Source organism: Diadema antillarum, unplaced genomic scaffold, assembly GCF_040938485.1.
Source record: "Diadema antillarum isolate AM-2024a unplaced genomic scaffold, OU_Dant_1.0 scf00000013, whole genome shotgun sequence".
Classification (NCBI taxonomy): domain Eukaryota; kingdom Metazoa; phylum Echinodermata; class Echinoidea; order Diadematoida; family Diadematidae; genus Diadema; species Diadema antillarum.
Window position 1 is genome coordinate 899,985 of NW_027270902.1, and position 17,339 is coordinate 917,323.

The 17,339-nt window shown below is 37.8% G+C and overlaps 1 protein-coding gene across 1 annotated transcript in view; it reads right to left on the bottom strand.

Moving 5' to 3' along the window:
• Positions 1-11,876, bottom strand: part of LOC139721136 (echinoidin-like) — a 38,141-nt gene extending 26,265 nt beyond the window's left edge. Inside the window, exon 1 of the mRNA XM_071632471.1 lies at positions 11,740-11,876. Within this exon, the coding sequence (XP_071488572.1) occupies positions 11,740-11,876 (137 nt within the window). The remainder of the gene's footprint in view (positions 1-11,739) is intronic.
• Positions 11,877-17,339: the final 5,463 nt, after the last annotated feature.

Consider the following 17,339-nt stretch of genomic DNA (forward strand, 5'->3'; position numbering starts at 1 on the left):
GGAAAAACATGACGTCATTAAGAAGAAGGCGCTGAGGTTACTAGACAGGAAATGTCCCAAATCGAGTCCTTTTTGAGATCCGCTCATGCTTACGTCATACTGTACCTTTTTGTACCATCATAAACCTACTCGTTATTATATAGTGTAAACATTATACACGTATACTAAACTCATTAATTGCATTTATTGTGTTTTTATGTCATAAATATTATCACATTTACAGCCGTGAACAAGGTTGAAGGTCGAAAGCTTGGAAATAGATAGTTAGGTTGGAAAGCTACGTCACTGGATATAATTTTTTTCATTTTATTTCACACATGCATGTTCACATGCATGTTTTTTTATTTTCATTTCCAATCAATATACACAGGTAATACACTTTTGAATATAATCAACGTATGGGGGATACCTTAATCACTTCTAAACAGAATCTGCGGCCTGCCTATTTCTACAATGTTTTCATGAGATATATATCATGTATATTGATGAGGAGGAAGAACGAGAGTTTGTGTAAATTAATGCTCCAATACCTAAATTTGGGTGAAAATTGTGTTTTACTTTATTCTATTTTTTAATATCATTGTGTCTCTGTCTGGTATAAATTGAAAGTTTAATAATTGATCTGTTATGAAATTTCGTCTCTGCTAGTCAGCACTCACCGAGCTATGTGAGAATCGCGCACTATATTGACTTTTCACAAAAATAACATAACACAAAATATCGGAGAAACTGTTCAGCTCTTGTCTGTTATGAATGTATAGTAATCTGTGTTAAGAGCAACCAAATACAGTAGCATTGTCTTGGAAGATACATATTCTACCTGGAAATCAATTTAAGTATTCCGATGCAAACTACACCGTTCCTGAATCCTCAAGACTAAAAATCGACTTTGAAACCAGCTCTAACTTGTAACCTGGTCATCTCATCCTTAATTCTCTCAACAGCATCACTTTGAAAGTGCAATACTTGTAACATTTTATCCAATATTCATGGTTCGAGGTTGCCAGTGGTAACCACAGGGTTAAACGGCTTCGATTCCTCATCACTGGTGATGAGCTTACGCTGCACCTGCCTTGGTATGATTAAACGAGCAGAAATCGAGGGATGATAACAATCCGCTGTGGCACAATCATACCTCTAACAAGTTCCAGGTCTTTGTTTTCCAAGGGTAGTTCCTTGGAAATTTGGCTGTAGAAATTGAAGAAATTGAAGGAGCAAAATGGCGAGAGAGAGAGAGGGGGGGGGGGGGTATGGGGGTTAATTTCACCCTCACTTTGCTCCGTTGCTCATATACCTCTTACAAAATCTCGAGAAAAACAAACAAACTTTTGACAAAAAGTCATCGAAAGCGGAAATTCTATGCGTGCTTCATCTCTCTGTGGTCTTTCGGAAACTTCGTAGTGACGTTATGACAAGGTGTGCCATAAGAGGGCGCACCTTATTTTCATTCTTTCGGCGTTTCGAACAGTTGACGTCTTCGCAGATGAGATATTTTCATGTTCCAAATTCTCAAATTGTCATTCGTTATCACACCCACTGTAAAATAGAGGGAAAACTTCCTATTTTTTAAAATCTGTTTTAGAGTCTTGAATCGTTGCCGTGGATTCATGCTTGGCACATTCCCATTGTCATTATTCTATCCTAAACTATACAAACACCTAATATGCGCCAAACTAAAATCCCCATCAAAATTGTTACCATGGCAACAGACATTACCATGTCTCATCAGTGAAAGAAATCATGTATAGGCACAACACTGTATAATAAATATGAAATGCTTGGTAGTCGTTATGAAACATTGGCTTCACGAGATAGACAAACTTTCTTTGTTCTACTAGTGACAGCGCTTCGTGGGCGGGCTGGTTTTCTCCACTTCTTCATCTCATTCCGTCATTGAATTCCTTTCATATCCTTGTATAGAGACAGAAAACAAGTATTCTCTTACTTCTTTAATATACTGGTAGAATGGGGGGGGGGGGGGATCTTACCCTGCTTGGTATTAAAGAGAGCGACGGGCGTGTAGCTATACCGCGTAAATAATGTTTAGTTGCTATACACTACAGTTGCCATGGCACGTACGATATATGAAGTCGCCATCTTGAGACTCGTTGCATTGACGTACGCGCAGACGATATAATTTGCCTCTCACAGAATAAAATTGGTTAGCCTCCGTTTGCTAGGTGATACAATCCCGTGTGAGGGATCGCAACGTGACCTTTAATTGCCCCCTTCCCCTTACCGTGTCTACCAAAAGAGATAACTTCCTCCTGTCGACAACAGCGTAGATTTGTCCGTCTATTTTTCCAACAATAAATCGTTAAGAAAATAGAAAATGAATGTTGATTTTTCCTAAACACGACATGGCTCTAAAAATATCCGAAAGCGTAGTCATAAAAAAGAAAATATTCATTGCGTACGTAGGAAAAAATGGGAACAAAATATGAACTTTCTATTTTTTTCTGACTATAAATGTTATGTTTCCAACAAGGCCTTTTACTTGAGTTAAAGATTGCCCCCGATAAGCGAAAATTCCTTTACAACCACCAAGTAATTCTCATACACATACAGTGGGTTGAAATGAAGTGGTTTTGACCTTTCAAGTTCTCGTAACCTCAAGACTGAGTATTGAAGTTCGTCTGTCCCTTTTGCAACCCTGAAAACTATACACATTTTATAAGCTGATTATGTTGCAGAGGCAGGTAACTCAGAATGATAAACTGGAAATTTCTTTATGATCGAGGGGGAAATAATACTATATACATTTCCAGCAAATTTATTATGACCCCGAAAAAATTCCAATAGTTACTTTAGGTACAGTAGGGGAGCATAATTATTCTCAAATGACATGGGGTTAGTTTTCCATATCTTAAGAAACTCACCCCCCCCAAAAAAAAAAAAAAAAACCAAAACAAACAAACAAACAAACAAACAAACAAAAAAACAAAACTAAACACCACTTCTGAGGTGTAGTATCGTAAGATTTCATAAACGATATTGGGAGACATTATTCTTCAAATCATGCGAAATCTCGTGCCCTTTCAAAAGGGATGGCACTTACAAGAGCATTGAATGTACGTTGAATGGCACTTACAGAGCATTGAATGTACGTTGAATATATGTAACGCTGACTTTTGTCGTGTTTGTTGTACATCCTTCTTTTTCCGTGAGTTCATGATGATGATAATCGCGATAATGATAATAATACTGACTAATATCACTTCAATGACAATGCAAGATAAATTACTGATGACTAACTATTCCAACAATCATCATGATAATTCCTATTTTAGGACATAAAGTTCTTGTTGTGATATAATTATATACCAGGAAAGACAAGGGACACGGTTTAAACCGACGCCTAGCTCGTTGCGTACCCTAACATCGGTCCACATTTCCCAATATTGTCATCCACTCTGGGTTACTTGTTTTATGGCCTTCTGAGTTATTATTAAGGAATCAACATTTCTCATCATAAATTTTGACTTACAGATAATAGCAAAAACACGCTCACACCCTGAAGGACGTTGACTCGGACTACTGGGAAAAGGTCCATAATATTTCCCTTCAAAGTCATGTCATAATTACATCAATCTTTACACTCTTTGAAAGACATGTTTACATGCTACATATATTTCAGCATTACCTATGAACATAGGTTTGTCGTGATCTCAACTAACTAGGATAATAACAATTATTATGGACAATCTCGGACGTGCATACACACCGTGTAGAATTCAACCAAGGTACCCTTTAAAGACACGAAATGCGGTTTAACTCTTTAGGAGATCTTAATTATCCGAATTAACCGAGGGAGCGCTCACTGGCCACGTTGGGGGACTGACTCATAAACGTGCTGCCAAAATATTCCCGACCCTTATCGCTGCATGGTTTGTGTGGGCCTCAGTGGGGGACTGTGTGGGTGTACTTTTTTTAGTTAGATGTATTTTGAAGCAGCCGATGTAGTTGAATGCGGGGAAATTATATTATAGTACGAATGGTGAACTGTTTTAGAACCAATAGGAAATGATGTCTGATATGTTTAGCGGGTGAATATGATATAAACAGTGTGTCTTGGATCTCCTCCTGCCTAGTTCTACTTTTCTCCCATACTACTACTTCTACTACTACTACTTCTACTACTACTACTACTACTACTACTACTACCACTACTATTACTATTATTATTATTATTATTACTACTACTACTACTACTACCAGTACTATTACTACTACTACTACTACTACTACTACTACTACTACTACTACTACTATTACTACTACTACTACTACCACTACTACTACTACTACTACTACTACTGCTACCACTACTACTACTACTACTACTGCCAATACTATTACCACTACTACTACTACAATCATTCTTTTTGTTGTATTTTTTACATTATTTCGAGTTGCTGACTATTGTTCTAAATAGTATATTTCGTTATGTATTCGAATGAAAAAAAGAGAGAAAATAGGTAGAAAACACTCAAGTGACCCAACTGAACTCAAATTACCTCTACTGCTGCTGCTACTTCTACCACTGCTGCTGCTATATACTACTACACCTTTTATCTTGTTCCATCATCAATTGAAAGGGATTGTTCTTACGAACAGTGGTATATTTCAATAATGAATGCCGGCGTTCAAGATCATATTTCGCGACTCAGCATCCGCTTAGATTAGAGTCATTCATCAGTATATATTCTGACACAATCATACAGAATAGGGGGGGGGGGGGGGAGGAGACAAAAAAAAAAATATTTGGAAAGTACAATTGGCAACTTCTCTTTTGAATTAATGATAAGTCTACTAATCTAAAACTCAATCGACAATCTATCTCAACCTCCCGTCACCAACAAAATCTCCAAAATCTTGCATTTGGCAGATATTTTTTTCTTTTCATTTTTTTCTTTAACTCTTCGTCACAAATAATCGTCACGTCGCAAACTACCATATAGTTGTCCCCGAACAGCCGCGATCCGCCCCTCGACTTACACCGGCGATGATTCAAAGACATTAATCCCACAATCGCGGGACAAAATCTCGCTCTCTTAATCCCACTGGATTATCAGCAATGACTTCTAGTTTTTTTTTTCAAACTTTTTTTTTTTCTCCAGTCATGCAAGTACACATACATACATTATTTTCATGTGTGTGTGTGTGTGTGTGTGTGTGTGTGTGTGTGTGTGTGTGACAGGAGGTTCACTTCACTCCAAATACAGCAATATGGATCGAGAGATAAGTAAAACCTACCAGCCTCATCGGTTCTTAACACACACGTGACGTTTCTATAAAAATACTTGGCAAACCACGCGTCGCTAATTCGTTCCAGTTAATTCTTCACGTGTGCTAGCATGTTTCAAACTTCCAGGGTATTTCCATGTATATTCTTTACTAATATCTGTATGTCTTAATATCTTTTTACCAAAAAAAAAAAGCAAATAAGGCTACATAATAAATATACACATGTATTGTATATAAACGTCATTGTTCATTCCTTTTCTTGTTTGTGTTTATGCATAAACAATAATTTTTAAACCAATTATAGACCACTGAATACCACTAATTCAGGCTCTGGTAGAATCTTGTATTACTAGTAAGAATGCCAACATGAACAGTGCATATTTGTCACGACGCTGCTCAATTCAGCAAAATATCTGGACACAAGATGCGCATGGACTAGTACAGTCACCCCTACACTCGCAGGATCTAGTATCTGTTTGTTTCACGTACGATGCCAATTCAACGTGTTCATTGTCCATCATAAACACTCTTACAACATAAAATAGTGCATCGTAAGTTAACCTTAAGGGGGTAGTGGAAGATAACTTTTTTTTTCAAATGCAAGTAGATGTAAACGAGAACAATTATTGTCCACGATATCAGAAACTCAAGAGGAAACGCAATTTGCCACACTATTCAATCGCCAACCTTTTTTTTTTAAACTTTGACGGGGAACCCCCCCCCCCCCCCCCCCACACACACACAAAACTAATCCATCTGCGACACTCTCTCAGGCAAATGATGGCTTAATTCCCAACAATTTTCTGCCCTAGGATTGGCGCGGAGAGAAGGAAATCAAGAAAACACAATTCAACTTGTCCCGCCTCAAATTACGTGAGATGCTTCCACATCACAATGGAGCGATCCCGATTTTGCGGCAGCCACTGTATCTTGAGAGTATGAGAGGCGCGTTTAGCTTGCCTGCCTTGAATTAATCATAGGACCTTGTCATGAGACGCGGCTGCTTAAACTATCCTTAACTTGCCTTGGAAACACAATGTAAGTTTTTTTTTTTCCCTCAAAGCAACAGGCTCGATTCTTCTTGTAGTCAGTGATTAAGCAAAGTAAGAGCGTGAGGCCAACATTTGCAACTGGGGATAAAAGAATCGTCCATGTTGGAAACATTAGCCAGGGAGATTGAAGTGGGATTTGATAAATTACTTTGCGCAAATACCGCGTACCATACACCCATTGTCTTTTCTCTTCCTAGTTTCTGTCTGATTGAGAAATATTCTTTTTATTTCAGCTTCACCTGTTCCTAAGACAGGAAAAAAAAAAAAACTTCTTCAACTCGTTTCTCATTTGAATCGATGAATTAGCTGATCTAAGCCAAATAAATCGTCATAAAAATGATTTTGGCCTTTTAACTTTTTGAGACATTATTCTGACCTCGGCCCTTGTCCGACTTGTCCACCTGCTATATCACGTAGACAACTTAATTTTAATTTTCCTATGGAATTATATCATCATTGAACAATGGCTTGAAAATAGCATTTAAAGGCAAAGTTAAGTGATCTTTGAACATGACGAAATTTGCCAAAAATCTACTCAGCGCATGCACACATCATGTAGCTTACCTGGGTCAATTATAATGAAATTCTACCCTTCTGTGTTGTTGTTGTTGTTCTTTTCATCTTTTTAAACATCGTGTTAAGAATATACTGGGAATATATGGAGTGGTACGGATGAACCAAGTCGAAAATATAAACGTCTTCGAGTGCCCTTTTGGGGCGGAGTCACGGAATGACGTCATTCCTTCAGCGCATACCAGTAAGCTCTCGTGTCAAAAACCGTTCGAGAAGTGTCATAATTCAATGACCAAGAGAAAGACAGATTAGTAACTTCGGTGCTCACCACGGCAAATCGATGACATCATCAAAGATGGAAGCAAAGTTCACTTCACTTCAGTGTCCAGTCAACATCATTTTTTTTTTTAATGCATTTCACTGCTGAAGAGTGTGATACAGCAGGGTTATCGATTATCGACAACATAGTCCAGTCAGGACATTTGAAAGTGTATATTTTTGTCAGCATCAATTGATAGAATCATAATTCGTCGTGTGCCCGGGAGAACGACGCGAATGCACGCGATTCAAGGAATCCATGCCCGGGAGAAATGCCAAAGACGCGAACGCAAGCGAGGCGCGTGTAATATTTACGGGCCTTGTCAGCGTTCGCGTCCTTCTCCCGGCCGGGCACGGCACGACGCATTTAGTTCTATCGATAAGAAATAATCCTCTGTCAATTTAATTGACCTCGACAAACAAGCTAAAAGCAAACGATGAAAAAATATGAAATTAGGAATTCAACAGTTTCGTACGTTATCCCGAACAGTCTATCGGTGTTTTTGTCATTAAGTATTGGGACCAGTATCAGGACTATCAGTGTATCGGGATGAAAATGGTATTGTGGTACTTTAATAGAATTCCATAAATCTCTTGTCTTTAGTCCTATTTCATTTGTCATGAAACTTTTCTCCTTTTCATTCGGTTGTTTGAATTCATTTCATTTTTTTTTTTCAAAATATTCTTGAGCGTGGAATAGAAAATGAAGCGACTCTGAGATATATTTCGAACCAAGTCTAGTCTCTCTTGTTCAGAAGTTGCCTTATCACTGCGCTTTATTGTTTGATCTGATCAGACCAGTTGTTGTGGTTGCTGTAGTTATATTGATTCAGGGGGAGCGAGGGGTGGTTAAAGGAGGGGGGGGGGGAGGAATAAATGATACAACAGACGGTTCTTGACAGAAGTCATGATGACATGGTGACGAATCATCGCTCGAGGCTCGGTGCTGGAACTTCGAGAAACGTGACAACTACATTACTAGGCCTACCCCGGCGTATCTGCTCCAACCGCAAATAAAAGGCGTGGCACGGCAACATGCATCTAATAGACCCGTGCATATAGTTCCGAGTTACGCACTTTCCAGTTTGTGCTAATCAGATGTTACTACTCATTAATACATGTGTGCATGGAGCTAAGTAGCTCCATGGCATATGGATGCTTTATACACGTCGACGTAAGACAACTCATGAAAAGTCACCTCAACTCATCTCAGCAACCCTGATATATGCTGCAACTTTGTTTTATCATGCCCTTGCTTCACACGAAATATTCCTCAGTGTCTTCATCTTGATCTGGAGTTAGGGGAAAAAAAGATCCACTTTCGAAAATCATATTTCTATTTTGCGGCAGCCAAGTGAAGACGAAATCCAGGTCGAGGGCGCGATGGAAATGGGTTAAATCCGGGCTCTTTAATACGTCACAGTAGGGCCGATGTTAATGATATGCCAGAGTGGATTAGGAGTTTAAAGGTACAGTGAAGGTCAAGGCCCCTCCCCCTTTTTTGGCGGATGATTACATTATGTGTTCTAAGCAGCCGCACGTCTTACAGACAAAACTAATATTAATGAAAGACAGGACTTCGGTCTTTTTCTGGGCCATCCTTGACAGTTTGGCCTCAACAGGACTAGCAAAAACAGTTTGTCATCGGTGAGTCTGCTGATGGTTTCGTCCGCCACGAGAGGCCCAGATCTGCGCTCTCCTTCGATGAGTGTACACACAAATTCACAGGGTGGTGTTAATGATAATCATGTGCCTCTACGATAGAAGAATGCAAGTATTGTGTGTAACAATCATTTACATATGTGATTCTATGATGTGAAATGATATGATATGGTGATCTATGTTATGTTATAATTATGGTACATTGTATGATATCATATATATATATATATATATATATATATATATATATATATATATATATGATATTTTATATACATAGCTATACACCAGGTTCGACAGTAACTTTTTTGACTGGTGGCCTTAGTTGCCAGATCAGGGGGGTGTTTCATAAAGCAGTTCTTGTGCTGAATTATTGAAATTCTGATAAGTATAGCACATCAGAAGTGATCACAAGTCGTTCGTAACTTTAAGAACAGCTTTATGAAACACCCCCCGACAAAAATATAGATTTGGTGGCCCGACACCACTTTTTAATGGCCCCAAGGCACTGAGTCATCACTATATGTCGAGCCCTGTATATACACACCAATCTATTACTTTGGATTTATGTATTTTCAATTACATATTTCGAGATTTTTGTCTTACTTTCAGCTCAGTTCAACTGAGAGTTATTTGTATGTAATCTGTAGTCCTACATTACACAATTATTATTTCATCATTTTCTAGAAGATACATAATAAAGGTATCATGAAGTATTATAAACTATACATACAATTTATGCTGATTTACCTATTCATTTATCTATCTATTTATTTATCTATTCATTCATTTATTTATTTATTCATTCATTCATTCATTCATTCATTCATTCATTCATTCACTCGTTTATCAATTCATTAATTCATGTGATTATTTCATACGAGTGTCTCCTAGTGTCCTTGTTTGTTTGTTCAAGTTTTGTTCCATATTGTGTGAGTACGCATGGAATGATACATGTCTGTATGCATGTATGTCTCAAGGGTCTGAGGGTTATGACGTTGTTGGCAATATTCAATCTAGTCCCGGAATAAGTGAAAACACTTTTCAAAAAGAAGAAGAAGGGAAAAAAGATGAATCACGGAGATCAAAATAGCTCGGGTTCCACAATTTTGCTGCGGATAACCCTGACTCTAAATTCAACATCATAACAAAATGTGCTTGCGTGGGCTACCTGTGCCCTTGTTTCTTTGAAGCGTATATCTAAAAAAGAAAAAAAAAAGAAAAAAAAAAGGGGGGGGGGGGAGTAATGGGATTGTTCTAAGTAGCGTACATTTTCGTTAAATGATTGACAGTACTTCGAACACGACTTTGGCGCTTTGCCTGAATTGGAAACCTTGCCCTCAAAGGCAAATATAAGCTTGACATGTCAGGGAGGGGTTAAAACTGGGATATAACAGTTATAAACTTCCCGTATAACTTCAACCCCCTCCCCCTCCGGTACAATGTATCTATCTCTCGCTTCCCCTCCCAGAGAAAATAAACATGCCTTTCAAAATATTGAATAACTTATTCACATATAAACTATACACGCGCAGGGGCGGATCCAGGAATTCCGTAAAGGGGAGGTGCCTTTACAAAATAAAAAAAAAAGGGGGGGGGAGCACGCGCCCCCTTTTTTCGTTTTATTTCTTTTGTTTTAACAAAAAATAAAGAGGGGCGCACACCTAGTGCGCCCCCCTCTGAATCCGCCACTGACGCGTTCGTTGTGTCATTGTGCAAATCGTTTACAAAACTGCGATTCAATTGTTAGACTCAAACTCTATAAGCAACATGTCTGCCGAATCAATGGCACTATATGAGCAGTGCTGATCAGTCGCTCGAGCCAAGATTCTAATCAGCTATAAGGAGAGGAACATTTATACAATCCACAGTGAGGACACAATAGAGAAACACGAACGGGAATTATAGAGAACTTCCGCTGATATGCCGCGCCAAGAAAATGGGACCGCATTACTGAGTCAAATCAGACTGAACATCGCTGTGAAAAGAATCCCTCTTTGTTCTCTTCTGGCGCTAAATACTGTCTTTCTTTAGGTACAGTAGATTTTTGTGGTATTTCTTTGCCTCTTTTACTGCTAAATTATTGCTTTAGTCGATTTTGTGCTATGAAATGCACGGGCAGGCACAGGTCGAAGATGAAATGATAGATTTCTCGGACACTTTTAGGTAATAAGCTCTTCCATGCAGTTTTAAGGGTAGGGTCATTCAGATTAAGTTCAAACAAAACGAATCATAGCTTACAGATCAACTGACTTATGCGTCAAATGATTCCACGAACGCGTGTAAGTTTTGGAAAGTGGGGAAAGGTAGAATCATAATATTGTCACCCCTGCCTGGTTGTTTCTATTTCACTGGGATTTACATGCAAGTCTTTCATATAGACGTGACGAAGTCACTTTGGCGTCATAATCTTCCGTGGCATTAATGGAGAGATTAGAAATATCGAGTGTCAATACCCAAGCATCACATGCGTTAAAATGCAGCCCGTACAACACGTGATGGTATCATCATCTCAATTTCATTTAAATATGATGAAGAAAAAAAGAAACAGTCACAGGATTGAACCTTGTATATTTCTAATGGATTGTGACGGAGACATTATGTACAATGTATGAAATGGCGCAGATTAGGCTGATAAAGCTTATCATAAGTTGAAATTTGCCGTGTTTGTTTGTTTGTTTGTTTGTTTTCTTCGTCAACCATGGAGAAATGATAATCAGTGTAGCTTCGAAATAAAGACACGAATACAAAGTGACGATCCATTACTATATTCACGTATCACGTACACTGTTCGAGAGTGGAGGAAACATTATATGGGTTGAACAAAAGGAAGAACAAGAAAGCTCGTGTTTACACGTCATCAACGTTTAGTCTGACAAAGTGATACTGACTGTAGTGCTTTTGTTGGTTGTAGTGATGGGGACATTAAAAGATGATGGTAAAATACCTGTAACAGTAGTTCCCGTAACCAGTCCAGAAAGTTGGGCAGCAGCATTGTGTTCCGATATAAAACTGTCCCGCAACTTGCGTTGAGTGCAGGGCCACGGCAGAGAACAGGACGACAAAGGTAACAAGCGAGCCCATTTTATTGCGTCTTTGGGGAGGCACGTCCGTTGACATGTATGAAAGAACGAAATCCGCTTCGATAAGGCGGACGAAATAATTTAAGAATAATTAGTTTCTGCGGCGTGTGCTCCGCCAGGAGAGGGTGCAGCCTCCGATTCTCGTCTGTAGGTCGTCTGCACGCAGAGCGAGTTTTTCGTTGAGTAACAACTTTTTGTTGGCACCTGACCCTGAGATGTGACAAAGCGCGCTACGCAGAGTAAGACGGGGGACAGCTGCACCGAGCAAGAAAGTTGTTGCGCGTACGTCATTCGACGTAGAAAACTTTCGACCGATCACGCGCGCGCTGCGCCGAAAACTCCGCGCTCACCGGCAGCAGCTAGTCTCTATAGAACAGTCCACTTACCTCTGCTTGAAGAATATGAAGTGAAAGCCATCAAGTAACATAGCTTTTACGGTTGATAGAATGCCGACAAAATATGCAATGGCTGTGATAATGATGGTGGTAATGACTGCGATGATAACCTGACGTGCAATCATCCCGTTAGCTGTTATGATCACAAACACAATAATACTAAAAAATATCAACCAACCAGCAACTTCATAGGAGATATCATTTTGCTATTCACTTTCAGGCGATATCAATGACTGTCGGGCATAGATTTGAATTATAACACATATTCCCTCTCGAGTTTTGGTGCTAGTCGATATCCTATATCATATGGTATGGATTTATTACAATGATTCATATTGTCATATCATATTGTTTAATATGATATCATGATATCACACTATCAGTACCTAATATCATACTACAATATACATCATATTTCATATCCTTCAATAACGAAATCATGTTCAGTGATTGGTCTATATAGCATCATGTGACAAAATATAGGACGGCTCAGAAAATAGTGCTCCCGTATTCCTGCGACCTCGGGAGTGCGTAATTTCAAATAGACCCTCTAAGAGCATTGTATATCTGTTTTTTATCATATCATATTACATCATATTACATCATAATTATCATCAAATATGAAACAAGAGGAAATTAAGTAAAGATTGGTTTCAAGGTCAATGGGAGACTTGTGTATAACCATGACATCGTTCCACGAAAGCATGAGCGTAACTTCAGAAAGCATTAATTTCTTACCCCACAAGCTGGGTTTTGATGAAAATCCATATATTACGTTTATTTGAATGTATCCCCTTTGTCAAATTTAACTGAAACATGAAATGAATTATTGCCCCTTAACCATGACATCAGACTGGTCTGGAACAAAGGCTAGCTAGAGGTGAGTTTCGCCTCCTATAGCAGTGAGTACAAGGGGATCTCTGAAGAACCCCTTCGAAATGCTGCCTTACCAACTTTGATAAGGGACATCCGGTGATGCGCAAGACATCATAAAGGGAGCAAGACAGAGCACAGTAGCAAACGTAACAACAGCGACAGACTAATGTACTCGCTCATAATAATAATAAAAAACAACAACAATAAGAGACATCGGCGCTACACAATCTCCAGATTTCTTGTTGGGAGAGAGGGAGAGGGGCGAGGGAAGGGGGAGGACAACAAAGATAATACATGAACTATGTAGAGATACAGGAAGCGACGTAAGTTTCCTATCCGTGTTAGGAAATCCATTTTCTTACTTTCTGCTGTCTTCTCTGAAATATCTGTCTGCGTTTACGTCTCTTTTCTTTCCTGTGTTTTTTTTTTAAGGAGAAAAAAATATTTTCTCTTTCCTAGCATAAAGAAAGAGCACTTGTCTTATCTCTTTTAAAAAGCAAGGAAAATAACATTACTCTAATATAATTTCAGTAAAAAAAAGGCGAAAGAATGTTTACTTTTAATTTCAAAGGAAAGCAAATTTTGCTGAATTTTCTGTATTTTTCTTTTATATCGTTCTTCATTTGTGACGTCACAATTGTAGTAGTCTTCTCACACAGCGATGGCTGTACCAAAATGTTAAAAGATTATAACTTTTGAACGGATTGTCCGCTCTTCCTCAAGCTTTCACTAATGTGTTCTACTGATATTGCTGCATTCACTCAATTCACATAATTATATATTTGGGTTTTATTTCCTCTTTTAATACAAGAAGAGATGATGTGAATCGAAGAACGCCCTCAAAAAAAAAATAATGACGACACCATTTGAAATAGAATGCCTAACATATTCAAACGTATCATTTCATTCTCGATTTTTATTCAATGTATTGTTTCACATGTTTGTTTGTTTTTATATTAGAAAATATTGAAACCACTACAATGTCACGTACAATAATCCAAATTCAAATTCAAATTCAAATGATTTTATGCCCATATTATAATACAAAGTAGTATGCATAACATAATCTTTTTGTTGTTGTTGCTGTCGTTATATCATATGTACATAATGCTGTATTTTACCTCAATATTACACCTTTTTTGTTGGATTGATGCGCTTAGAAACATCAGTATTAAGCGCTATATAATGTTATTCATTATCATTATTATAACGCTTACAGGAGTACAGAGCATTTTGAGGAATTTTGAATCACATAAGCTTCAACAAAACATGGATACAATTATAGTAATATCAACTTTGTATGTCGATAAATAAACAAGTAAGCAAATACAATCTTATTTTCAACTGTTTATGGAAAAGAGGAATTCACAAGAGAAACATAGCTTGTAAATTTTGTGAATTACATACAATAATATGATGATATAGAAAAAGAAAGGTTTCAGGATGGCAAGAAGAATTATGTTTATGAACACTCTCCATTCTATTTACATTGTTAGGTCTATCAAAGAAGCGCAAATAGATTTCAGCTGCACTTGTTGAGTTGTTTCATCGCTGTATATCACTCTCGAATATTGGTGTGTGTGTGTGTGTGTGTGTGTGTGTGTGTGTGTGTGTGTGAGTGTATGTGTATGTGCGCGTGTTCGTATGGGGGATACAACAATCATTGAACATAAGCATCTCATCTAAGATCGATGATCCATCACAACTAAATCTCAACGCCCTTTTTAAAGCTTCAACTTTCTTTGGTTATTCACCATCGTATAGAGTACTCATCATTTTTTTTTTGAAAGACGAGAAATGGATATACTACAGAATCATACTTGATGGCGCACGCAGGATGGATATGATTAAGAACGAAATAATCCTGAATCATTTCCACATACACACCTTGACACTAGGGCTTGACACTTCTAATCATAATTGAATTAATTATATTCCTGTCAAAAAATGCCATCCCACTCATTTACTGTCTTTGGTACAAGATTTACACTTTTTCGTCTGTGGATGACGTTTACAGAACTCGAATATATGCTATATAATTATTATGGCCCTGTTAAATGGCAGTCACTGCATAATGTCATTAAACTAACGATTGCTCCGACACTGTACAGGCATGCTAACCTAGAAACATTGAACTGCGCATTACTTGAATATGAGACCATCCTGAAGCAAATAATTTTCACACAACAATAGATATATAATGTACTCTTAAATGAATCCCACAAGGATTGGAACAATCATCCCCCAGCATTCCCTCTGATTTCCACTGATCAGTTACTAGCCATACCCTTTAAAGGGGAATTTGAGACTATATAGTTAGTCTGAAAAGAAAGATTAAAATTTTACAAGCACAACTGTAAAGAAGTCATCAAAGTCGGATTAAAAGAACACAAGAAAGTTATAACATTTTGTAAAGATTTGCTAATATCGCTCGTTTGTTTTTTCTCGAACAGTTGAGATGAATATGGAAATGGGTGTGCTGATGATGTCATCACCTCACAATTTTCCATTGATCATCTGAAATTAAAAGAAATCAATTCTTCTGTTTTAAAATGGTAAAACATAATGCTATTCCTTGATGAATAACTTCAAAATGATGAACAGTCAAACATATACATGTATAATAATAGGAACTGAGACAGGGACATAAATGCACTTTAAATAAAAACACAAACAAACAAAGAAACTGAGATTTATATTTTTTGAAAGTTTTACGGCAACTCTGAAAGCCATGAGATACTTTACTCTCTGGTAAGCAAAACTGACGAGCTCCTCCATAAATACTATAACTGGGCAAAAAACTTTCATTCCTATAGTATCAAATCCCTCAAATTTTGGGGGAATTTTCGGCGGCAAAATTGATAATCTGGTCTCACCTTTGAATTCCACGGTATGTTCGCATTTTTAAGAAAGTACACAGAAACTAATTGTATTTACTACATATAGAATCTCCACAAAATCAGGTTAAATAAGATAATTGTCAATTCGAGAGAGAAAAGGGGTTTTGGGTCTTCTAAAATGGGTTGCCAATTTGATAATCTGTTCTAGAATTAACAATAAAAGGCGTTAACTTCGCATCTCGTGCAACAAGTAATCATAAACATGAAATAGCTTCAATGGAGAGAAATGAACTCTTATTTTCAAAATACGGAAGAGTTGTGTTGATATTACGATTAAAAAATGCGGCAAAAAATAAAAAAAAATGTGGTTTGTTAGACTTGATGGATAAATGATTTCAATAACAGAATGATAATAATGGTAAGGCCTATGATTAAATTAATGATCGCCAAAGCTTCTAAAACATTGAATTATAATATACATGTAGCATATAGTCTTCTCAATGTATAATACATATTAAATCTTGAACGTGAACTTTGACCTCTCAGAGGTCTCATCATCAATATTGATAAAAAACAGTTTGTTCAAGGACGTACGAGCCTGGTTAGGGATAAAGTCAGGATTCTCAAGCATATTTTTAAGAGTCTAAAGTGTAATTCACTTCGCCACAGTGTATAACCTATACATAGGTGTGATATTTTAATCCCTAGTTTGTGTTTTAGGTTAGCGATGAGTTGATACTCATCTTCACATGAAGCCTGAATAAACGGCTATAGTTTGAGACAAAAATGGTCAGAACTTCAATGTCTTCACATAGATTTTGTTTTTGATGTTGTTATTGTTATTGTTATTGTTATTGTTGCATAAATTAATGAGTAAGGAGTTTATGAGACTTTTTGCCGTGTGTTTTTCCTGTTGCGCCTTACCTATAACCCTCCGGAGATGTGGTTGAAATAAAAAGTGAGGATTGGTGAGCCAAAGAAATACAAATATAGTACAATTGCAGCAGACGTAACTGAAAACAGGATGGATTTATTTCAACCTGCCTCCAGAGGTTAAACCTGTGAATACCCCCGTCATCCGGGAGGGAGAGGGTACATGGACGGGTGGGGGGGGGGGGGGAACTACGGCGATGAACAAAAAAGAAAAAAGAATTGACAGCGTGACAAGACGTGGATTTGAAAGTGAAGACTACCCTTCCAGGTCTGCCTGTGTCTTATGATGATTCAAAGTCTTGTGCGGGCCCTTCAGTGTCACCTTCCATAAGTCTGATACCTGGACTCCATTTGTTGCCCTCTATTGAAGGTAGGGTAAGACAAGACGTCAGCGAGCACTGTGCTGAAGAGACGTTTGCC